Genomic DNA, 26,275 nt, shown 5'->3' with positions numbered 1-26,275 from the left:
GTTATCCATCATAGAGTTTTTATTAAAATTGTAGAGTTCTAGGTAATTTTAAAGTGGAATTAGTGTTGAATGGCGATGAATTCTTTAAGTAGCAGTCAAGGAACGATCAAAGCTCCAGTTGAATTTTAAGTAGTCTGGTTAGAATTAAAATGGTCGGAACTTTAATTAACAATAAACTCAATTTTACGATAAAACGCTGTTTGCATTCATCACGAAACACTTTTTGTTTTTTGATTTATGTTTCAAGAGTTACTACTTAAGCGATAGAACCATGATAGCTAAAGCAAGCTCTAACGATATTTAGGATTTATTCAATTCTTTCATTCAACTGCCACTTTACTGACTTCGAAGTAAATTGACCAAAAAGCTATAAAACATAATTTAATCCTCCTTTAGTACATAGTTTATTATGGAAAAATGAAAAAAAAAGTGGAAAATAATTGCCTATTAATTAAAAGAAAAAGAAATTAATGAACCCATTATTAAAAGAATTGTAAAAATCTTGACACTTCTAAAAAAAAAAAACGAGATTGAATATTGAATGAGAAAAGTAAAACAATTTTTTTAGCAAAAAAATTTAACACACAGAGTTTTTATAACAAAACATTTATTTTATCGTTTCTGGTTTCAATTATAGATACAAACACACATCAAGAGAGGGAAATACACTGTACACCAGTTTTATTTTTCATTTATCAAAAACAAAAAAGCAAAATACAGATTTTAAATCAGCAATTACTATTAAGAGCATTAAATATTTTTCTAATAATCACTTAAGAAGTTAAAGCCATAATAAATCTTGTTTAGTATTTACGTTTTATAACATGAAATAGAAAAAATAAATACTGAAATATCATGATTTTTCTGTATTCTATTAAGATATTTTAATAATATATAATGATTTGGTTGTTGTTCTCGTGACCATATAACATAATGATTTGGTAAGATTCTAGAATACATTTATGTTAAGTATCAAACATTACAAAAAGTATAGAAACCTGAAATTCATCTAAATTCAAAATTTTCATTACCCAAAAGAAATGACTATTTTCTTAATAACATTAGTATAATGTAATGCATGCATTTCTACTTTTCAATTTTTTATATTGAATCAATGGAATGTTGTGTTGTCTAAATTTGATGACTAATTTGTTTTTTTTTTCCATAACTAATATTTATGAAAAACTTAACACATTTATTTTCTTAAATAATGTTATTTAATGTTGTTAAGGAGCGTTAGATAAAAGAAAATTAAATTATGAGATACGAAGTAAAACAATACATTATTTATCCTTTTAAAACAAAATTTAGAGAAAAACTCATACGTTAAAAAATTTTCCAACTTAAATATTTACAAAAAAAAAAAAAAAAAAAAATCACATAAGTTAATTAATGCAAAAATATTAATACAGTCAATTCTAAAGATGAAAGAAACAGTTTGTGCTAGATTAAAAAAAAAGCAACTGAAAACTTATAGGAAGAAAATATAGTTTTAATCATCTAAAATTTAAAACATTTGGAGGAAGACTTAGATCTTATAGCATTTGATATTTTTGAATGAGAAAAACATCCAAAACAACCTCAATTATTAAAAGTAAAGAATTCAAAATATATTTAACAAAAAAATATTTTGAAACAAGGATAGAAAATAATCTTTTCATATCATCAAGAAAAGTGATTGGAATGACATGAAATACTGCTTTAAAATGACACTATGTTATTTTGTAAGAATCAATAGTCCACAAAATATTTGGAAATGAAAAATTTCATAATCTGAAAAAATTTTTGAGTGTAATCTATTTAAAAATCAAAAATGTCATTAGAAAAAATAAATAAATTAAAAGATCTTGAGCACAAGAAATTAAACAATTTTATTTTTTAAGTAACCATAGAGGAAAAATAGAGAGTGAGCCAAAATTTTTTTTCTTCAAAAATATATTCATAAATTACCATATATCAAAAAAAAAAAAGTGTATGTTTTCAAGATTCTTCAGCAATTAAAAAATTTATTATTCTAATATTCAAATTCACATACATTCTATTTTTTTTAAAGAATTGAAACTAATACTTATATAAATGTAACAAAAACTTAAATCCTGATATAATAATAATAATAAAAAAATCCTGTCTACTTTTCTGCATATAAGACATTTGGACTGCCAATATGGCTCGCAAATTAATATTTATAGCTTTTAACTTTGCTATAAAGATTAAAAATATATTCAGAAGAACATTCAACAGTTTAATTTTTTAGGGGTTATCTTAAAAATAAATAAAGAGTGCAATATTTTATTTATATAAAAAGCTGACAGAAATGAACTCATTCTGACAGAGGGAAGAAATTTACATATTTAACTGTTTATAGAAATTTCTTTAAATGCAATTTGTACACATCAATAGATTTTTAATATAGCCTTTTTCTTGTAGTATCTTGGGTCCTTTGAAATGCCATTACACCACCAATTATACACACACATATACCAAGAAGAGCACATACAATGATGAGAAAAAGTTTTGTTCCAGACATGGGAGGTGGTGGATCATCAACGTGATCTGTGTAAAAAGAAAAATATATCGATATAAACAAGGCTCCTAAACAAAAAAGGAGAATTTTTTCCCTGGCTTTTCCAGGTTTATATAAATTTCCAGGATTTTTTTAAAAAAAAATTTTTTTTAAAAAAGAAAAGAATTTTTTTTTAGCAGTACAAAATCCTTGAAATCAAATAATAAATAAAAATATACAAATAATTTGCGTTTAATTTTAAGCTAAATTGCATTTTATTAACATAAGAACACTTTTGAAAGAACACAAAAGCAATAAACAAATAAAAGGATTAAAAAAAATAATCATGGGAAAGAGAAGCACCAATAAGATTATAAAACCTAATTGAGCAAAACTAATTAAAAAAAAAAATAATAATAAAAAAATATTTTTTTTTAAGAATAATTATCAAACCATCCTAAAAAGAAACTAGAAATATACAAACAATCCATACATAATTAAATTTAAATTGAATAGAAATAACTAAAAAATAGTAATGTTTTTTATCAACAAACAAACAAAGCCAAAACAGACGATAAAAACGAAATAAATTAAATCTTTTGCTATGAAAAAAAAAACAAACTAGATAACCTAAAGTTTGAAACAAAACTGCAAGATAACAGAAAATAAAGGGAAAACTTAGTAAACAATAAAATAAAAGTACTACTTTTCAACAACAAAGTCACGCTAAAGAAATAATTAAAAAAAACAGCAAATAAATATATAATACAAATACATGTTTTTAAACAAAATTAAATCATACTCAGTGCGACGATTAACGTTTTTAAGAATCGAAGAAAAGAAGAACATAAAAATGCAATTACAGTTAGACTTCTATTTAACGAACTTTCATTTTGCAAATTTCTCTATTTTGCAATTTTTTTCGAGGAACCAAGAACATTTTGAAAATTTCTTCATAAAATAATTTCCAAATAGCGAAGTGAATTTTCCATTTAATAAGCTTTTCCTTTAGATCCTTTTCCTATTTCCCAAAATAGTTATGGGGGAAATGACCTTGGATTGTTTATCGCAGCTACTTTACTTTTAGAGAAAGCAGTAAAACCCCTTTCCCTTTTTGTTTGCATTTCATACATGAATCCACACCAAAAATCAATTTATGAGAAAGCATAACAGAAATTTCTAAAGCATGAAACTATGATGTTACAGATCCTAATAAATTCCGTACTACTAAATTCCATAAATACCGATTCATCACAAAAAGAAACTAATAAATATATAAGAATTCACATTAAATTGAAGTTAAGCCAAATTATAGTTAACTAAATAGAATAAAATTCTAACAAACTAAATATTTATTAAAATATCCAAATTAAGGATTAAAAAACAAAACAAAATACAAATAAAAATAAAAACAAAACAAAATATAAAACAAAATTAAGGATTAAAAAACACAATATGCATAACACATTCATAATCAAACATAAACAAACTTTAAAATACAAGGAAAACTAATTAATCAAATTAAATAAAAACAAAATTAGAACTACCAAACAGAAACGAGAGTTAACAAAACCACTAACATAAATATTAAAACCCGGGACAAGCCAGGGTATAATGAAATCCATTGAATTTTAAAACAATCTATATCTTAAAAATAATGAATCAGAATTAGTTTAATATGCATAAAATTAATTTATGATGAATAATAATTTTAAAAAGAAGTAATGGATTCAGAAATGTATTACTTGTAAAAAGACAAAACATGTAATATGCTTCATAAAATAATCATCTGCTTTTGGTAACAAATAATCCTATGCTTATATTAATAAAAAATCTCATGCTTTTATTTCTTTAAAAAAGCAGACAATTTCTAAATAATGTGAACCCCCATCGGGCAAAATTTGCAGATACCAAACTTCTGAGGCGTCAGAATTTATTTAATTAAACTATATTGTTTCTTCCAATAGATATCAAATTAATACAGCACATGATAAAAATAAGTTTTGTTCATAACAACAAATGTATTATATGAAAATAGAGAGCAGTAATAGTTAAAATAAATCAAGGAAAATGAAAATTGAGAAACAAAAATGGATTTAAAAAAAATCCTAACATGCCAAAAACAAAAAGCTAATAACACCAGTTCAGACTAATAAAAAGAGTCTTGTAATAGTTTTTAAAATAACAAAATTATACCTCAATACTCTTAAGGTAGATGTTTCATAATCCGAAATAGACACCCAATTGCCAATTCTTATCTCCAGAAACACTTAAGAATAATCTTGAAGATACACCTAATATCCATTAGTCAGGCAAAAAATCTGATTTTTATACTCTACTCTGCAAGCGCAAATTTACAAATTGAAAAAAGTAGAATGAAATCTTGTAATTAGATGTCAAATTCCCTGACTTTTTCTCCAAACTTTATTTTGCCTGACTTTCCTGATATGTACGAGCCCTGTATAAACTATGTTGTCAAAGTTAATAAAAAAGGAAGAGCTTCTCACAAATTTTTATCAATTTTATAGAATTTTTTTCATTCACATAAAACTTGCTCATTATCCAAAATTGTTCATAACAGAAAAATGTAGCACTGGACCAGAACATAAGCGAAACATGAGTTATTTTCATAAATTGTATAAGTAAGAAGTAAAATTTTTTGAAGGAAGTAAAAAATTTAAGAAAAAAATGTGAAAGGAATTACTAGACATAATGAAAAAGTACAAATTTACCTCTAGGAGGTGCAAAAAATGCAGCAGCAGGGGCAATATTTGAACGATCTTCATCCTCCTGAAACAAAGCATTGCACAAATGTAACACTCATGATAAATACATTGAAATCAGAAACTTTTATTTCTACTGACCTGACAGTTTAAAAAGTTAATTAATTAATAACAAAATATTTACATTAATAAAAAAGTTTTTTTTTCAAACTAAATTCAACAATGTGATTGAAATTTCACAATTGTTAATTTTTTATTGTTGACTATAAAAGAAAGAAATTGCTTTGCAATGAAGTAGACTGTTTCAAAACATAAAAATACAGTTTAAACACTTTGAAATAAAATGTTTTATTTAAGAATAAAATATAAGAATATCCCTTTAATTGTAACATTTTTACATTTATATTTTCATTTGTTATAATCTCTAAATTCTTAAAAAAAAATAGAGGATCAAATTAATATTTCCACATAAGTAATAAAAAGCCGTAATCTTTTTTTGGGGGGGGGGGGGGGGTGGATCCGTCTAAGAGCTTCCTGGAATTAGTTTAACATTCAGCATCAATTTATTAAAACTAAAATTGGTACAGAGAGAGCCACTTGCTCATTTTTCTAGAAATGACCATTATACCTAAATTTATAGCTATATAAATAGAGAATATATATATAAATATGGAAAAAAATAGACAGGTTAACTACAAATGGAAAATGAAATTACTTTTTCATCTGGAATCTCCAACTCAAATAAACGAATGGAAATAACATCATGGTTATCTGAAAAATTTAAGGCAAGATATTTATTTTTAAATTCACATAATTTAACAATAGTTTGGTAAATCAATTCAAAATATTTCAAATAGCTAATTAAATTTTCAAAAAAAAGGAGAAAAAAACAGTAGTACCAAAACATTCTATTTTAGAATTTTGTTAAATTACACTCTTACTGGCTATATAATATAATACATCAAAATTTGAAATTAAGTGAAAAAAATTTTTGAAAAAAAAAAAAAAAACAAAAAAAACAAACACTTAAGAAAATCTGTAAATAATAAAAAGCAAGCATGTTTTATTGCTTTAATTTTTTAAATTATTACTCTGTAATTTAATTACAAAGATTCAGATTTTTATGAGATTTGCATCAAGAATTTTCATTTATGGCATATTTTGAGTTTATGGAGGAGTTTTTTTCCTCCAGTTTTATAATTTTAGTTTAGGGGTCCTATTGTCCGGTATAAAATATTTACTTTTTGAAATTTTGCTTTTGATATTGCACCTTTTGCAGCTCAGTTTTTCCATACTGTTACAATTTTCTCAAAGTTGTTGTAGTATTTAATGCAATACAGTTTCTAAAAGAAAATTAGCATTGTCTTTTTTTTTTTTATAAGAAGAATAGAGTCAACTATCTCATGAGTAGATATTAAGGGAAGCTTTGTAAACTACTAAAAAATTACTTGGGCAAGAGACATTCTTTTATATTTAAAATCTCCAAAAGTCTTTATTAGTCTAATGTAGTGTATGCTATGGTTCACAGGGAGACATTGTTTTAATTAGCATTAATGACAAATAAATTAATAATTAGTTTATATAAACAATTATATTACAACAATATACAATTATGTATACAAAGTTCGTTTATTTTTTCATAATTTATGAAAAATCTTGCATATACTTCGGTTAAGAAGCCTTTGAAAAAAATTAAAAAAAGGACACATTACTTAGTTTAGGTTGCAATTGTCATGTTTTTCACAAAAACAAATGTATAAAGCACAAAAAAAAATTAAACCACCTTGAATAACTTTTGATCAATGATTGGATCTTAAAATTCTAGGACTCAATCTTGATGGTTTGAAGAAGTTACCTCAACTATGCTAATTAATCGGTGCAGACCATATTTTAAGTAACGAAATCAGGCCCAAAAACATGCTTTCACTGAATAAACTTAACTTTTTTCCCAATGGATTTGGATTTCGGAGCCCCAAAATATAGAGGGTAGAGCAATCCGGGAAATATGGTCACTATAGTTTGGTTAGGAGAGATATCCAAAGTTTGAACCCCTTATGTCAATTTTACTTCTTCATACATCACCATATCTCAAGAACATTTTCAACAAAATGAATTAATTTAGCAAAATTATAAAATTTGTTAATCCAAAGATAATTCCAAGCAAAAAATAAATTTCAGTAAATATTTATTACCTTTTATCTTATTAAATAATAGTAAAAAAAAAAAAACATTTGAGCAAAATCGGTAGAATAGTTCCTGAGAAATTTGTAAAATGACTTGTATATTTGCACCTTACAATTCCAAATTTTTTCAACTATTCTTTAATAAAATTATAAATATTTATTAAAATTTATTTTTTTGTATAGAATTATCTTTGGATAAAGGAATTTTATTATTGTGTGCAAAAATTTTCAATTCGTTTAATACAATCTCGAGATATGACAAAATATGCAAAAAATAAAATTAACATTAAGGGGTCCAAACTTTGGATTGCTCTTCTGACCAAACTATGGAGACCATATTTTCCAAATTTTGGCAACCCTTTACGTCTTGAGGGTCAGACACCTAAAACCGTTGAAAAATAGATACGTTTATTCAGAGAACGTATGTATTTGCCAGATCTTGTAACTTTAAATATTGTCTGCACTAATTATTTAATATATTAGAGGTCACCCTATTGAATGAGTCCTTGATAAACCTTGTATTGAATCCTAGAAAGTGAAGATCCGATCATTAGATCAAAAGTTATTCAGGGTGGTCCATTCTTTCTGGTGTACAGTGTGCAAAATAAAAAACAGAACAGCTGTAAAATTTTTGCTCATGATTGAATTACTGTTTAAGATTGAAATTCTGGTTTAATTCTAAGGAAATTTATTTATTTTAGTGATTTTTTTTGCCCATTAGAACATGTTTTTTATTCTTATCGACTCTTTAGTCACCAAAAGCTAACTTACCAGATAAATCCCCAGTAGTAGCTGATGCTCCAAAAAAGTAGCCAGTGGGAAGTCTCACACCTTTTACAGTAAAACATTCTTGCCAAGCATTTTTACCCTCAATATCAGTAGACACCTAAAAATAGAACACAAGCAATTCACTTTAAGATAAAATTTGAGAGAGAAAATGCACAAAATTATTCTTTACAATCTTTTATACTATTTTTTTTCTTTTACATGGAGAGGTTAAAGGGATAAGAGCTCGCATTAACTTAATTGCATCAAATGTGGCTATTTCATATTTTAGCGAACACATCGAAACATAGTATCGCCTTGAAGGCTAGAAAAAGGAAAAACATCATTATGTACATAGCAGTCAAAGACTGGGGTGCTGATGTGGTTACACTCAGAACTTCTTATAACACCCTCATTGGGCCTGTTCTTGAATTCGGGTTTCTAGTCTACTATTGCGCTTCTGACACTAATTTGAAAAAATTAATACAAGTCCAGCAAAGTGCTGCCCGCAATATAACAGGACTCAAGCTCAGTTGTCCATCAGATATTCTTCTCTTTGAGGCCAATTTACAGCCTCTGCAACTCAGAAGACAGGCTAACCTTGTTAATTATTACAGAAGCTCTGCAGCTATGGTAAACTGAATAACACGTCAAAGTACCTAAATTGATGGAAGTACAACCAAATACTAAAGAAAAACAGTCTTTCAGTCAAGTGACATCCCAACAACTTTTGCATCAGAAAGATGTAGAACCTCATTATCTCCAATTCTACATGTCCTTCCGAAGAGCTTCCTGGTGACCACTTCTACCTTAATTTCACAGATAAAAAAAAAGACTTCACCCCAGATCAACTCAAGCGATTGGTTTTGGAAGTCATTAATAACATTCCTAAGCTAGATATTAAGATATATACTGATAGTAGTAAAATTGAAGACTCAGCAGGAAGTGGAATTTGCATTGTAACACCTCAAAACAGAATTTCTCTTTTTCAACCTAACCCCAACTTTTGGAGTCTTCAAAAGTGAACTCTTAGCATTTGAGGTTGGACTTGAGATTGAAGAGAACAAATTTAAAGTTGTATGGATCTTGACGGTTCTTAAAGACCGTTTAAATATTGCTAACCGCACAAGTATTTCCATCTATAAGAAACAAAAAAACCATTTTGCAATATCACGAAATACACCTGCATTGTGTGCCATCAAATGTGGATATTTATGGCAACGAAATAGCAGACTCACTTGCCAAAGAAGGTTGCTGTCAACAGACTTCTAATATCACAAAATTAGCATTTATGGAACTTCATTCCATCAAAAAAATCTGCAGTTAAAGCAGACTGGCTACTTCCCCCAAAACAACTGGTATACGGCAACAGAACCTGGATTCTCTCTTTCTTTTTCAGGAGACAGATCTACTCAAGCTTGCCTATCGGGCCTTACTAGCAGTCACCTGTAGTGTCAAGTGTAGTGTAAAATTCTCTGCTAGAGTGAAAACTTTTCTCCATTGTAATAAATGCCAGCTTCATCAGGCCACTCCCAAACATATCTTGGACTCAGCAAAAAAAAATCTACTTGTATTCTGTTCTACTTGTTCTATGCTATTGTCATCGACATGATTAAAGTCAACAGTTTATTTGATCTGGTCTAATGCACACAGACCAGGTAAGAGATAGGAAGAAGATAAGCTGATTAAACAATATTTGCTACAAAAAAAAGGGATTATGATCACAAATAAGAGATTCATAAATCACCAACTGCTTCACAATTTTGGAATCTTGGACATAAATGTAATAAAGATAATGCTAAAATCTTCTACTTATATCTCATCAAATACTCTTAAGTCTTGTTTTATTCATATAATAGTCGATTCTTTAGTAAATGACCTTTGTTCTGCTCTCCCCTTCTATCACACAAAAGATTTATTCTGTCCTGAGTTGCCTCTTTTTTCAGTATTTTACTTCCATGTTTACGGTGCAACAACTACCCATATGACAGTTGGACGAATTGTAAACCCCTCTGTAAAATTAAAATGAATTTTTTTTTAATTTTCAAACGTCATTTATAAAATAATTGTCTGCATACAACATGTTTCTAAGGCAGAAATATATTCCAACAAGAAATCTCTTTTTATTCTCACATAGTTATTCTACATCCAGCTTACATAAAATATGATTCATACAGAGTAAAAAAAAAAAATTTATAAACAGATAAACTTTTTGGATTTTAAAATTAAAACTTGACTCTACGTAAAATAAAAAAAAAAGGTAAAACTTAAAAGGAAAGCTTTTCAAACTTTCTACTCCGAGAAAGTGACTTGAAACTATTTGCAGCATTATATGCTTTCATATCAAAACTATGGTAATTGCAAGTATTGGAAGGATATGAACATGAAAATTAAAATCTGAAGAACAAAATAATTTATTAAAATATTGCTTTACTATAATGGAGATAAACTTGCTTGCTTTCAGAAAATAAAATTAGTTTATGAAAGAAAAGTTTAGATTAGATAAGTTTTCAAGTGTTTAAGACTTCAATAAAGCTAAATTGATATCTTAAACAATAAAGGGATAATAAAATATTAAAAAAAATTTAAGATTTAACATGTCTATGCTTCATTCATATTGATGATTCAAATAGTTAAACAAAATACATTTCATTTTCAATAAAATTAAGCAAACTGAAGGAAAAGTAATTTAAATTACTATTGAACAAAAAAGAGCATATTTTAAACAAAGATATGATAGAAAATGAAAATTAACTTTTCTAACAAGATGAGCTTAAAATTTTAGAATGTTTTGAAAATTAATAAAACAAATATATGAAGAAAACACTAACAGTGAGAACTTCTTTTTCATATCGAATAGATAAATGAGTGTCATGATCAGAGTTGCGAAATTTTGCATCACAGCCAGCAAGTTCAGTGTGAGTCCCATCTCTGTCATGGTCATAATGTAATGTACCATTGTTCACCGTGGCTGATATATAAGGATGTCCATGCTACAAAAAACAACAACAATTTTTTTACAATATATATTAACCTCAGAGTCCGAAAAACAATTTCTCACACAAAATGAAAATTAATTTCAGAATTATGAAGAAAAAATATAATGTTTACAATTACATGATTTTAGAAAAAAAGAAAAAACTTAAAGAAAATAAAAATAAAAATGTTAATCAGAGAAAAAAGTGTGAAGATAAATATAAAAACCTCATAAATCTAAATCAGACGATTTACAAACAGGGCTGAAAGAAACCTGTTATTTATTTAATTATTTTGAAAGCCCAACTCAGGTGGGTTTATATTTTTTTTTTTGTATATAACATAGTATATTATTAGTACAATTTTATTACATAGTATTTAATTTTATGACTAAAACTACAACAGCATACAGTATTAATATTGGAAAATAAGTTAAACACAAATTTTGTTTTAAAAAGCTAACAAACAAATTAAATTATTATACTGCTTCATTTAATTTTTTTACAAGATGAGATAAGCCCAGGGTTGCCACAGAAAAAAATGAACAATATAGTTGCGTTTAGTAGCCTAAAGCATGAAAATAGTTGCCTAAATAAGAACAAAAACATGACTAAAATTTCATTAAATGGCTTAATAGTCATATACCATGATCCATTAGTCAAGTTCGTGGCAAATATGATAATTTTTATGTAAACATTAGAGTTCTAGCACTAAATTTTTCTATAAAAAAAGTAGTATATTTGCAGGAAATTAAATACTTTGAATTAGTAGAAATCAATCAAAAAAACATTTTATCATCATCATTTCATTCATCAGTTTAACGAAGAATTGATTTTCCAAATATATCTATACATATATTGTGAAAAGTGATTATTCAAATTCGAAATTCATGCATCATAATATCATATTAAAAATTGGGTTTTTAAAATCATGTAGAGTTTCGTAGCAATAACTGTTGAAAAGGCGATTGAGAAACAAAATAGATTCACAATGGAATCCGAGCAAATTGAGCGCATTAAAAAGTGATGACTCAAATTTGCAATTAAAATTTCTTTTATTTTCTAAGAAGAAAAAATTCAGTATGTTCAGAAGTTATCGCTGGTTATGAACCCAATTTAAGCTAAAAAAAAAACTTCGCTAGGAGAAACGAAAAGTTAAAAATAGTTGCTTTTTTAGTCTTCTCAGGCATAAAAAATTGCCATAGTCGCCTCAGGTTAAACATAGTTGCAAATAGTCGTCTGTGGCAACCTTGTAAGCCGAAAATGTTTCTTAATTTCAATTTATTAATTGAATCTCATTTCGACTCTGTATTAAAGTATTTCAAAAATGCATTAAAAATTTTTTGCTCAGCATTTTAGCATGTCATCAAGATTATTTGCTTAAAAATGATCAAATAATTTGAGAAAAATATTTAAAAATGTTTGAAATTATAGAAATAATAACAGTAAAAAAAAAGGTTGGCAACCAAAATCCTTTTTTGTGTGATTTCTTTAGAAAACCCACTTAAATATGCTGATTAAATTGCAGCATAGCGTTTGAAAGCAAGTGGCATTCAGTTTCTGATATTATGGGAAACCAAACTTGATGTTTAGCTTTTATAATCTTTATTTTATTTATTCTAGATTATTGTCTAACCAAAAATTATCTAATCAGGGACACATGTTTGTTTTTAATACAAAAACAAAAATAAATGAATTTCTATTTGTAGAGGCTGGCAAAACTTCAAAGCTGTTTTAGTTTTGTTTTTGGAATCATTATAGACATTACACATTTCCTGGCTTTTTAATTTACTTTAATTCTTAAATTTATATTCGTATTAATCATATTTAATGCCTTTCTAAACAGATAAAACAATTTAATACTTATTATTTATTTAGTCCTTTCCTTTCTCAATATATATAAGGGCTAAAATTTTGTATTCAATTTAGATACATTATGAATTATTATTCAAGGTTATACAACAGATTATCAAAATCCACTTTTAATCTTCCTTTCTTTAATTTGCTTTAATTTTTACATAAAAATGTTGTTAAGTTTGAATTTAATAATAATGATCTTTGTGGAGTTAATTTGTGTATCGAATAATTAAAAAATTGATGACTTTTAGCAGTGTTTTCAATCAACTCCAATAATGGATCCCACCCAGTATTACAAAGCTGAAGATGCTTAATAAAACTTTTTAATTAACTTAACTTAAATAACTCAATTTTATCAGGTCACAATAGTTTTCTTAACTCTCATGACTCTAAAAATCTATTATTTTATAATAATTATTCCTGAATTTCGACTTTTTCATGTGGAAACATTCTAAATCTGCTGAAATCAAATGCATGGAAAATAAAGTTAATATTATTTTAAATCATTGTTTGGTTTTCCTTTAACCCAAATTTTTTCTGCATGCTTTTGTAAAATCTTAAAAAATAGTGAAGTAATCTTAATCGGCAATGTCTATAAAAATTAAATTGAATTTATTCAGAGTGGATTTTAACATCCTTCTACACAAGATTGAGAATGAGAAAAGTACAGTCTAAAAATACCTATCAACTCAAACCATGAAAAAACGAATAAAAAAGCAAGTGAAAATATTTTGTACAAAAAGAAAGCTCTCAAATTGTTTACAAACTTATTTAAAGGTTATTTTACTGTATGTATAAATTCACAATTTAACAAAGTACTACGGTCTGTACATTAATCGTAGCCCTTGAATATATATTTTTGGAATAAAATAATCATAAAGTAAACAACAAAATAATGTAGAAATATTGAGAAAAAATAGACATTTAACAAAGAATTTCTTTTATTATTTTTTCTCTGCAAATTTTTTAATATTTGTATACAAATATTCTGATCAGCAATTTATGAATCACCAATTCAGCAAATTTTTTTTACCTAAATGAAAAAAATGAGTAATTTTTACTTTTTATATTTTTTTAGACTATGCATTGAGGGAAATTTTCTTCTAGAGTTTAAAAAGTCGGAAGTATCACATGCCTGTCCTACAACAAATTCATTATTACTAAACATGCACTATAACAAACTTTAATCATAAACAATTTCCCTCATAGAGCAGGAATATATATAAAAAAAGTAGTATGTACTAAGGACTCCTAGCTAAGCCCTGCTGCCTAGGGCTTTGTTTTCTGGCATGCAGAGAACAAAAAAAAATTCAAGCTGTACATTGATTTCGCTCTTAATGCAAAGTACAGTGGTTCAGAGTTATCTACATAAATAATACTATGTGGCTGCTATTGCCCCATCATGAAGCATCATCACCATAGTTGGCCAGACAGCCCAATGTGAGCCAATGTCTTCCACTGAATATTTCTCCATAATGACTACCAATTTATCCTTGATCTCCAATTCTTTGCATTAATTGCAAAAAAATCAGACTCCACTGAATCAGCCCATCTCAACCACTTCTTACCTCGCTTTTTAGTTCCAGTGGGTTTAAAAAGCAATATCTTTTTTATTGTATTGTCATTACTTATTTGAATCACGTGGGCCATCCAATTAATTCCATTTATTTTTATGTATTAAATAATATCAGCTTGTTTATAAATCTTGTACAGTTCAAAGTTAAATCTCCTTCTCCAGTTATTCTTTGCATTTACAAAACCAAGTATACTGTGCGAAATCTTTATCTAAAATATTGGGATACAATTTCCCTCTAGTTTTGTCATTGTCCAAGCTTCAGAAGCATATGTCAAGACTGGCCTGACAAGAGTTTTGTAAATTAAGAGCTTTGTTTTTCTAGAAAGAAACCTAGATTAAATAAATCTTCTCAGCCCATAGACAACCCTATTTGCCAAATAGACTCGATTTTCTATTTCAGGAGACATTCTGTTACCAATCAGGGATGAGAGTAGTCAGAGAGTAAAAAAGAGGAAATCCAAGAATATATACATATATATAAACAAAAATTTGACAAAAAAAGTAAGATTTTTAAACCATGTGATTATAAATCCCGATATGAGGCTTTTAAATCACGTGAATATGAAGCTCTACATCGAATTTTAAAAAATGTGAAAATACAAATCATGATGCGTAATTTTTAGATCAAGATGCTAGATTTTAAAATCGCGATCTAGATTTTAAAATCGAGCGATATTACAACCGCAAAAACGAATCACGACATTGGATTTGCAGAGTCTGGACTTGGGATTTTTAAAAGGCTTGTTTGAATTGTTTTTTGTTTACACAATATATAAAAATTTACAAGATTAATTGAATGAGCAAATAAATATTTTCACCGCAAATCCACCTCTATTTTTTTTCGCTTTTTATTTTTGCTGTCACTCCAGAATACAAGAAGCAGCGACGTCTAAATTACGAAAATACGAGCTAGTCCGCCGACGGATAAAAAATACGGAAAATCTTATTTCCTATGCGTGAAATCGGAGAAAACAGCCAATATAAGTAAACATGCGGAAGGGTTAGCAGTTAGGACGTAGTTTGAATTTTCTATTTTTCTTTGAAAATCATAAATAAATATAATTATCTGACTTCAACGACTGAATTTAAAAAAAAAAAAAAAAACGGGATATTTATAAATAAATAAATAAAAAAAAACTAAACTTTTAGAGAATCTGAGTTTTTGATAAAAAGGCTGAAATGCGAGAGAAAAAGCGAAAAAAAATCTCATCCCTGTATAAAGGTCAACCAGTTTTATCCCAAGGAAATGATTTTTAGAGAAACTTCAGAGGGAGGAATGAGGACTTCAATAATTTTGCTCCTCAAAAAATTAAATTCCTCATCAAATATTTTAACTTGTGCAAAAAAAAATTTTTTAGCGGAAATTAGCGGGAAAAATCTGAGAAAAAGCGGAAATCCGCGAAAGAATCTTATCCCTGACCAATAGTACCACCATGAAGCAATCACTCTCAAATCAGAGATCATTCCTGTTTATTGCAGGTTGGTGCTCTATTAAACTAGCATAAATTTAATTATTAATTTATCACATTTCCTCCCAAGCAAAACTTCTATCCTTAACAACCACTAACCATGAGCATATAAATGTATTGTATATAAAAGAGCACCTAAATATATATCTGCCAAAAAATTGGTGCATGTTATACAAAAGATTGGCAACCCTGGCTATAAAATACTACATTAAGCAGATAAAAAATAATTAAAATAATAAAAAGAAAATTAATAAATTTAAAAGTTTTTAACAGACAATTTGCTTAAGAATTCAAAAAACAATAAGATATTTAGGTTAAGTTATAAAAACATAATATTCATACTAAAGTTTAAAATTAAGAAGAAAAAAAAAATAGAGCAACTTACATTGTGAGGACCATTTTGATTGGCATATGTATCCAGGAAAATTCCAAGTCCATGGAAATAATCAATACTCCCAAATACAGGACCTATAAAGGAACAATAGGTTTGAAAAACTTACATTGAGTGTTCCATTTAAATATTAAAAAAGTCAAAGTTATATTCTTAAGATTTAAGTGAGCTGAGGAATGATAAGACCGTTCATAAATCAAAAATAGAGATGCCTTGAATAATGTTTTTTTTCCAATACTGAATATTCAGTCAACCAAATTCTGATCATCAGGTATTAGACTGAATATGCAATCACCAAATAGTTAATTTTAATTAACAATTAGGTTAGTACATAAAAAATCTTGTGTATGACTTTTTCACAAGTTATTATGTTTAAAATATATTAAATCCTTGGCACTATGAAACTTTTCAGTTTCAATTGAAAAATCAAATCAAAAGTAAACATTGGTTTATTTTAATTTGATTTATCACAAAAACAAAACAGGTTTATTTTTGTGCACAACTGAATTTTTTCTTTCATACAAAAAAAAAAAAAATAGTATGATCCTTTATTATAAAAATAAACAAAGTATATTAATAGCTAACCTGCTACAAGTGGCTGTTTAGTGTACCAAATGGCCATTCCATCTCCATACAAATCTTTACCTTTGCCATATATTTTGAAGTGAACTTGAAGTTCCCAATTCTTTACTTTGCAGGGCTATAAAATAAACAAGTTAAAAGGTATATATAGTTATAAAATTGCTTTGAGAAAGCTATTATTAATTTTTATGATAGACATAGAATTTTAAACATGCTTTATTTTAATAATTAACTTATGTTATCATTCCCGTGCAAATTGCTCAGAATTCTTTCCTATTTACTTTTGTTAAGCTTTAATCTGAAATAAAATAGTAGAAGAAATACATGAAGATGAAGTTAATTTTTTTCTTTCTTTTGTTTAAAACTATCTAATTTCTATTTTTTAAATAATTAAATATTTTATTATAGGCTGAATTGCGGCGACATTGTCACAGAACGTTGCAGAGTTTTTGCAGAAAGATTTTTCATTTGGAGAGGGAAAATTTTTGGTTTTCCCTTCTACACATTTTTTGATAAATGCTTTTTTTTCAGCAGAATTTTTTTCAAAGGTTTCTTTCCTGCAGAGCATCAGGGAGGAAAGAAATAATCGTGATTTCTCTACTCTCATTTGGGATTTTAAAAAAAGTCCGTAATCACTGGCTTCAGCTAGAATTTCAAATTAACAATATAAAATAAAAAATTCAGAAATCACAAAAGTTTAAAAGATAGTTCGCTCTAGAAATTATGTTCTTTCTTTAATTTTTTTTCCTTTAAAGAACACCATATTTTACACACACTTATATGAGTATCTCTTTTTTAAAAGAGCCCTATTTGCGAGATTTATGTCGTCGATCTTTATTTTGGATTTACTGAACAGATTTTACGATTTTTAAATTAAGTACAAATTTTAATTTACTATCGTTTAATTTATTTACAAATTTCAATTTTCTATCGTTCAATTTATTTACGAATTTTAATTTGTATAATGAGTTACAAAACTTGAAAGAGGAAATAATTAGTGCATTTTTCTGCATACAAAATGCGAGAAAATGCCTATAATATTAGAATTGAAAAAATATAACTTTTACATCGAAAATCCTTTATACATTTTTATTCTATACTCTCGTCTGTAAACACAATGTTTCTGTTACTTTAAATTAGTAATTGTTATAATTAAAAGTATCTTAAAGAAAAAGATATTAATTGCAAGGGAAGTTTGTTGCAGGAAGCCCAAAAAAATTTCTGATACAGGGATTATAGATTAATTCAATATTTTAAATATGCTATTAAATTGTACTATAATTTTATGACTCATTTTACGTTTATGACATCTTTTTACAGGTCTTAATCAGCTTCCAATGCTTATCGAGTCAAAGACCTAACCCTGGTTAAATGATATAAATGACACTAAAAATTATTTTTACAAAATTAATAGAAGTCTCCTATTGCTATTAAGCTAATAAACAAATTAATTAAAACATCAATGCATGATTTAAATTTTCAAAAAGCTAACTAAAAAGGAAATAGTTACAATATTTTCGTAATTTCTTACCACATTATTCCAAATAGCACCAGTTTTACTTTGTAAATCTGGGGTTAATCTGATGTAACTATTTGTGATCATAGTGCTTCCAGTAAAATCCCAAAATGGAATGGAAATACCTGAAGCTGTAAAAATTGACATGTATGATAAAAATCAACAAACTACAATAACAAAGTTATTATATCTTAAGTCCTATACAGTAAATTCCTGATTATCCAAGGGTGGATCATCCGCTTTGCAGATCATCCACAATCCACTTTTTTTCTCTCCAAATGCCTAATAATATTATATAGCATTTAGAATTGATAAAAAACTCATTGAGATGGAACTATTTTAAGAACAACATACTAGCAAACATTCAAGTTCCTAGCCCAAGTGTTCACAATTAATCAAATAATAGGTCTACATACAGGGTTATTCATAATTCCCTCCGGGGTTTCGAAGCGTTATAGTAAAAAAAAGAAGACTAATATGCAAAAAAGAAACATATGAAATTATTTCGAAACTATTCTAGTTTTATTTACATACATTACAGGTGTTCCATGTGTGAACCCTTGGTCACACGGCATACATCAGTGTGATAGTCCAGTTCCTGACCGGAGGGAATTATGAATAACCCTGTATATATATTATTGCTTCAAGTGCAATTACCTAAGTAAAAAGGAGCATTGAAAGGGTGAAAATGGTGAGGTAGTCATAAAGAGCAAGACAAGGTGAGTTATGATTTATAGCTGTCAAACTACAAATGCAGAATGAAGTTCAAATTTCAATAAATTGATTCTGCACCAATCAAAGCAGTTTCTTCTCCTGGATCACATTGTTATTCGAAGCAATGATAATGATAGTGATTGCAAGTAAAGAAATCAGAATTGCAGTCAATTGTTTATTTTCAGTTTTCTTATTGATAAGAGTTTCTAAAAATCGTGTATGTAAGTAACTCTTTATAAGAGCTAATTCACTTATTTTGAACATTGTTTTGAGCATTCTTTTTTCAATAGCATATGAACTCCAGAGTTAAAAGTCTGCCTGTGCCTGTTTTATTTTAGCCTCCTGCTCTCCAACACCGAAGAATAAAAAAATTTTGTCAGGCTTTTTCATACAGATATATATATATATATATATATATATATATATATATATATGGGTCATTCTCACAAAAACAGTCATTTTCATGTCCCCAGTATATTTTATGTTTGTTTTACAGCTTACGAAAAAAAAAATTCAGGGAAAGTGTGCTTCAGAATGCAAGCTAACAAAAGAACAAAAATAAAATTATCAATTTTTATTTTTTATTTATTTTAGGTAATTAAAATATACCAATATGTCATTCCCTCACTTTTTCCCCACTGCTGATTTAAAAAAAGATGTTGTTGTTAATTTACGTCGCACTAGAGCTGTGGGCTACTGGCGACGGTCTGGGAAACATCCCGGAGGATGATCCGAAGACATGCCATCACAATTCTGATCCTCAACAACAGAATTGTGATGGCATGTCTTCGGATCAAAAAAAGAAAAAAATTGTTTCTGAAATAAAAATTTATTTTTTACAAATTTTTTTAATTTCAGAATACTGAAATATAGAATTCAGAAAATCAATTTTAAATTTAATTTCCAATAAAAATATTAACACAGCACTATTTTAAACTTTGTCCCCAGTGTTTCGCGTCATTCCCTCACAGCAATGTTCTTATCACCTGCAATCTTCTTAGAATAAAAATATTTTAATAAAAACTTCAGAAGTTAACAACTGGCATCATAGAACAAAATTGCAGTATGTTTCCATCTTCAACTTAAAGAAGCTTTGCTGTGGAAAAAATTTAAATGAATCAAACCAGGTAAAATTTTTTGCATTTGTCATTCCCTCATGTCATTTTTTAGAGTAAAATAAAATACAACTTCATTTAGAAAGTGGATAATTATATGTTGCTTTCTTGTATGAATATAATTGTATGTGATTGACTTCAGAAATTAATTAGGCCTAACTGTTATTTTTAAATTTTATTGAATTTGTCATTCCCTCACTAGTGTATAAAGTGAGGGAATGACGCTGAAGTGAGGGAATGATTCAAGATGAGTATATTATCAAATTTTTTTTTGTTCAATCGTGCCAGCCAATTTTATTTCCCAAACCTGTAAAAACTATTAAATATATAAGACTAAATTATAATAAATATTAGATATAATTAGTATGTTATCATTTTCAAACTTTAGGTAGATGTAACTCAGATAAAAGCATGTATTAAAATAAAATATCATTCCCTCACTTTTTAAATAGTGAAAATAATTAATAATTAATTTGAAAAATAAATTAAAAAATTAATTTATTAAATTAATTAATTTATTTATTAAATTAATTAATTATTATAATTTAATTAATTATAAATTAATTATTTAAAAAATTAATTAATTTAAATATTAAGTATAATTTATAGGATATATACTTTCTTTATAATGCCATTACATATTTCTATTAATATTAAAAGTTTCAGAGCTTTTTATTCACTTTACTTTTTTGGGATTTTATGAACTGAAAAATGACAGTTTTCGTGAGAATGACCCATATATATAAATTTATAACATTCAATTCCGTGGATAGTCTGAAGTTTACTGTATTAATAGCCATTTTACTTTAAATACAATCACAATTTGCATAGCAATATAACATTATGGTTACAAAATATAAAAGAATAACAATCAGGATATTGATTATAGTGGTAAACTCTATTATATTGACATCTTTACTTCATAACTTGCATGACTTACAATCATAGCTTACATGATGATATGAATATCATGCGACATAAGAACGAATAATATTCTGAGTATTGATTACAAGGGCAATTGTAATTCAAATATATACCCAGAAAATCATAGAATTAAAAAGAAAATTTCTAATACTTGGAACTAAAATATGGACAAAATTAGGTGGCCATGAAAGGGTTGAAACCAGGGTTTGTTGATTTAAATCAAATGATTTTTTAAAAAAAATCATTGATTTAAATCAACTGATTTGCTGCATTAATTAATTTTAGTTAACAAAATTACTTTCTTTCTTGGTTTGTATTCAATTCCAATACATTTGAAATTACATTTTTAAAAATCATTTGATTCTTAAGATTGAAAGTACAGATTTAATGCTGTCTTAATATAGACTTGCATAGCTGTAGAAAGTAATTAACAAACATGAATTTAAAAAAAAATGCAAATAACGTTAATTAAAATTCTACCTTTTGACTGAAAAATCATGGAATTAAAATCTACATTATATTTTATTAGTGGAAAATGTATATTTCTAAAGCTTGAGGTTATATTAAAATGAAATTACCCCAATATGCTAAAAATAGAAAGGAAAAAAAAAGGCTGATGAATTCAAATATTTTTTTCCTAATATAGTGTCATTCTTCCCTTTCAAAGTCTATTTGAAGCAGTAGTTATTAACTGGTAAGTGGAATTTTTTTCTCATAATATGTTTACAGTATCTATGACATTATCAGATTTTCTATAAAGAAACTTTGTTAAAAAAAATACCAATGAGTACATAGATTTTTTTAAAAAATTTTCTCAGCTTAACTTATCTATTTTGATATAGGATTAAAAATGAACATTTTAATATAAAAAATATATAGATTAAATACTTATTTATTTTTTGATCAATGACAACATTTATAAACAAAATCTGTTACATTTATTTTGTTACATTAAGAATCAAGAGAAAAAAAAATCACAATTTTAAATTAAATTTATGGTGTGCTAATTGAAACTTTGTTTTAATGGTTAAAGAACAGAGGCCTGTCCAAGTCAAATTTGCTACCGCTTGGCGGTAGTTTCACAAAATACTTTTTCTTAGAATTTAATTTTTGTGTTGATTTTTTAATATAATTTTTAATTTTCACAAAATAAGTTTACCTCTCAGAAAAATCTAGACAGACCCCTCAAGTATTCTATAAATTCTCTATTTCATCCAGTCTTAAAATTTGAGCCATGCATTTGTTTCAAAATGGTTCCTATTCATTCAAAGCTATGTATTATAATGAAAAATTATTTTAGAAAGTTCGAGTTTCTAAAATAGGGTCAGGTGGGGGAAAGTGGTGGTAAAATCAGGCACTTTTGAAACAAAGCTTAAAATTAAAGATATTAAAGTTTTTGTCTAAAATATTTTTATTGAAAATACTTACATTTGAACATTTTAGAATAAAATTATTGCAGTATTTTTATTTTTAACTGTGTGATATGTTTACAGTAATATATTTAATTAGGCTAGTATATACACCACCACTTTCCCCCATGGTGGGGGAAAGTGGTGGTAGAGCTAAAAAACTCCTCTTTTCATTTATTATTAATACATTTTTATTTAAAAAAAGTATTGTAAATAATTTTTGAGATTGTGAGTCATTTTTATTTTAGTTTAAAAAGCTGGCAACAGTATTGATGCTTTCAAATTACACTGTTTATGTTCTCTGCCATGTGATTGCTTACATGTGATGCTCACAAACTTCCATACAGTACCTGATTGTATTTATTTAACGCTGATATTTTTATCTAGACTTCTAGAGGAACACATTCACATAAAAAGGTAAGGAAAATATTAATATTTAAATTATTTATAGTTGATTTTCTAAGGTGGGGTAAAGTGGTGGTATGGTTAGGCTTAATTATGAACTGTATGATATTGTTGTTTTTCTCTCTACAATTATATTTTTTAAATATATTTCTTCAAAGAATTTAGTAATAAAACTATTAAATTCTTTTAATAGTTTTATTACTAAATTCTAATAAAACTTAAAAACTATGTTTATACTTGATGTAAAAGAATTTAATAGTTTTATTACTAAATTCTTTGAAGAAATATATTTATAAAATATAATTGTAGAGAGAAAAACAACAATATCATACAGTTCATAATTAAGCCTAACCATACCACCACTTTACCCCACCTTAGAAAATCAACTATAAATAATTTAAATATTAATATTTTCCTTACCTTTTTATGTGAATGTGTTCCCCTGATGTTCCTCTAGAAGTCTATATAAAAATATCAGCGTTAAATAAATACAATTAGGTACTGTATGGAAGTTTGTGAGCATCACATGTAAGCAATCACATGGCAGAGAACATAAACAGTGTAATTTGAAAGCATCAATACTGTTGCCGCTTTTTAAACTAAAATAAAAATGACTCACAATCTCAAAAATTATTTACAATACTTTTTTTAAATAAAAATGTATTAATAATAAATGAAAAGAGGAGTTTTTTAATATACCACCACTTTCCCCCATCCCACCACTTTCCCCCACCTGACCCTATTGCTTTAATTTAGTTTTAATATTACTTTAATTTTGATTTAACATTTATAAAGTTTTTTAAATAATAAATTAAAGTTCTTACAATTAATTTGAATAAAAAAAAATCTGATTTATATAAAAAAAATCATGAATCCTGGTTGAAACTAGTTACTAGAGTCAATACTTTACAGGCAGAATTTTTTTTAATTGAGATATTAGGTTGACTTCATTTTATTTAAGGCTGTAGTCTTTTACATTTGATTGAAAAAGAAGAAAAATAACCTCAGTAATAGAACTCAAATTACTGAGACTCATTATTAATGAAAGATATTTTAAAAGAAACTAAATCCCTAGTACCAAGGTCTTTGAAATTTTGCAATTTAATATTCAACATTTTGAAACTTCTGATTTTTAACATTATATAAAAAATATCCAATTATTCTAAAAAATAATTGCTTTCTTACATACAGGGCTGCCACTGGATGAAAACAAGAAAAATAGTTGCTTTAGTTGCATCATATATGAACAAAAGGCTCCTAAATAGTCTCAAAGATATATAAAATAGTTGCTAACATCATATCCTCCTCTAATATAATTTTTATTATTTGTGCTGTAATAGCATAAAATTCAAGTAACATGCATTTAAATACTCATATTTTAAAAAAAACTTACATTTATTTGTGGATTTTCCAACAATATATTCTTTCACACTACGCATTAAAACAGGGAGTTTTATTTTTATCTGTTACAGAACAGTTGAATTTTCCTTCTCGGTTCTAATTTGCAGCTGCTTAGTTTAGACATTAAAAAAATAAATAAATAAATATTGTAATTTAATTCCGTTTTATTTTGTTTATTTTTCATAACTGACACATTTCCAAATTTTAATGCTTATAAAAAAAAATACGATCACAACTCGACAAAACGAATATCACCATGTACTTTATTTTCTATTCTAAATAGCTCTAAAAAAAATTCACAACGCATTTTGTGTAATTAAAGACAATTTTTCTAATTTTGCTACTTCATTCAAATTAAAAGAGGGGAAAAAACTTAATCCTCAGAGATATTACATTAGCTTTCTGAAGCAGGAGGAGCATTCACGTAGTGCGAATTCCAATTCCATCAGTCTGATTGGTTAAATATGTCTGTCATGCTTTTGACATCAAACAGTGAAAAATAATAAAGTTAGGATAAAACGAAAGCACGGCAAAAAAAGTGGGGGAAGGGGGAAACTCATGAAGCTATTCTTCATTTTAGTCGCTTTGGCTTAAAAAAGTCGCCGATTTCACACAAATTAGTTGTTTTTACTCATATTTCTACTGAAATAATCGCCATAGTTGCTATTGCTTTAAAATAGTCGTTTTAGTCTCCAATGGCAGCCCTGTACATATTTCTTTCTCAAATTTAGCTTTGTTTCTTAATCTGAAAAATTTTCATGGTCTTTAACTGATGCATGTTTGCATTAAATTGATTTATGTTAGACTGCCAAGAAAGAGTTAGAAAACTTGCAGTTTTGAATGTATTTTTTGGTAGTGTGTTATTTAATTAATAGTTAAATAAATAGAATACTAAAGAGAAATCTACACTCAAAAATTAACAAAAATATCAGAAATATATGGTTTGGGAATGAAGATCTTGTCACTTTTGAGTGAGGTACATTTTAGTAATCAAATGTCAGATTTTCCTCATGCGTAATTCTAAAATTGCTTAGTTTTCAATTATAAACAAAATCCCTTCTTAAAATCTGCAGACAAATGCTGAAAATAACAATGCAGATGCAATTTAGTAAAATCTCATTTATGTTTGATTAATTTCATGACAATGATAATAATATGGAGTGTTTTTAAATAAATGGATGGTAGTTACTTTTACATTTTTCAAGTTAATAATTTACTGATTTTTATTAACTATCTTAAGAGACAAAAACAACAAAAAAAAGAAAAATCCTTTTCTCTTCAGCATTTTTACTCAACATTATGCACATATTCATAAACTGCAAGGTACCTAAAACAAATAATACCTAACTAAACTATCAGTGTTTTTCAGAAATCATAGCAACTTACCTTGATAAGGTTTTACAACAGAATGTTCACGCTTAAAGTAATCATTAGTATTCCAAACAGCTAGGGATTTTCTGACATTTATAAAAAATAAAACAAGACTAAAACATAGAATTTCCCACAAATGTCTCATAACGCCGGCTAAAATTGACAGATGAAGGAACAGAGTTTTAGCAAGAAAATATTTTTTTACAAAAATGATTGGTTCAAAGCACTAGTTTAAGAAAATAGAAATAATAGATCAAATTTTACGATTTAGAATTATATATTTACAAATTAAACAGATTTCACAATAACAATTACAAATCTCACTATTTGGGTGTTTGAAATATCGCTTTTAACTGTCTATTTCTGCCCAATGAAAATGTTCTCTAAAAACAAGAA

At 26.9% G+C, this 26,275-nt stretch overlaps 1 protein-coding gene across 1 annotated transcript; it reads right to left on the bottom strand.

The window, feature by feature from the left end:
* Positions 1 to 590: 590 nt before the first annotated feature.
* Positions 591 to 26,250, bottom strand: LOC107452984 (vesicular integral-membrane protein VIP36). Its single transcript, XM_043047835.3, has 9 exons — positions 25,895 to 26,250; positions 18,556 to 18,671; positions 17,028 to 17,142; positions 16,437 to 16,519; positions 11,006 to 11,167; positions 8,181 to 8,295; positions 5,942 to 5,997; positions 5,236 to 5,293; positions 591 to 2,553 (listed from the first exon to the last, which is right to left on the bottom strand). The coding sequence occupies exons 1-9, from the start codon at positions 26,022 to 26,024 to the stop codon at positions 2,405 to 2,407; spliced, it is 984 nt and encodes a 327-aa protein (XP_042903769.1). The 5' UTR covers positions 26,025 to 26,250; the 3' UTR covers positions 591 to 2,404.
* Between the last annotated feature and the right edge of the window lie 25 nt (positions 26,251 to 26,275).

The sequence above is a fragment of the Parasteatoda tepidariorum genome, chromosome 12 (assembly GCF_982258835.1).
Source record: "Parasteatoda tepidariorum strain Cologne lab strain chromosome 12, Ptep-v5.0, whole genome shotgun sequence".
Taxonomy (NCBI): domain Eukaryota; kingdom Metazoa; phylum Arthropoda; class Arachnida; order Araneae; family Theridiidae; genus Parasteatoda; species Parasteatoda tepidariorum.
The sequence above is the reverse complement of the archived record's forward strand: the minus strand, read 5'-3'. Positions and strand labels throughout refer to the sequence as shown.

Excerpts from the sequence above, each read along its gene's own strand:
- LOC107452984 (XM_043047835.3), bottom strand. The coding sequence starts at position 26,024 with ATGAGACATTTGTGGGAAATTCTATGTTTTAGTCTTGTTTTATTTTTT. Across the intron at positions 11,168-16,436 it reads ATCAAAATGGTCCTCACAAT|CATGGACATCCTTATATATC; the intron begins GTAAGTTGCTCT and ends TGTTTTTTGTAG. Across the intron at positions 2,554-5,235 it reads ATTTTTTGCACCTCCTAGAG|ATCACGTTGATGATCCACCA; the intron begins GTAAATTTGTAC and ends CTTTTTACACAG.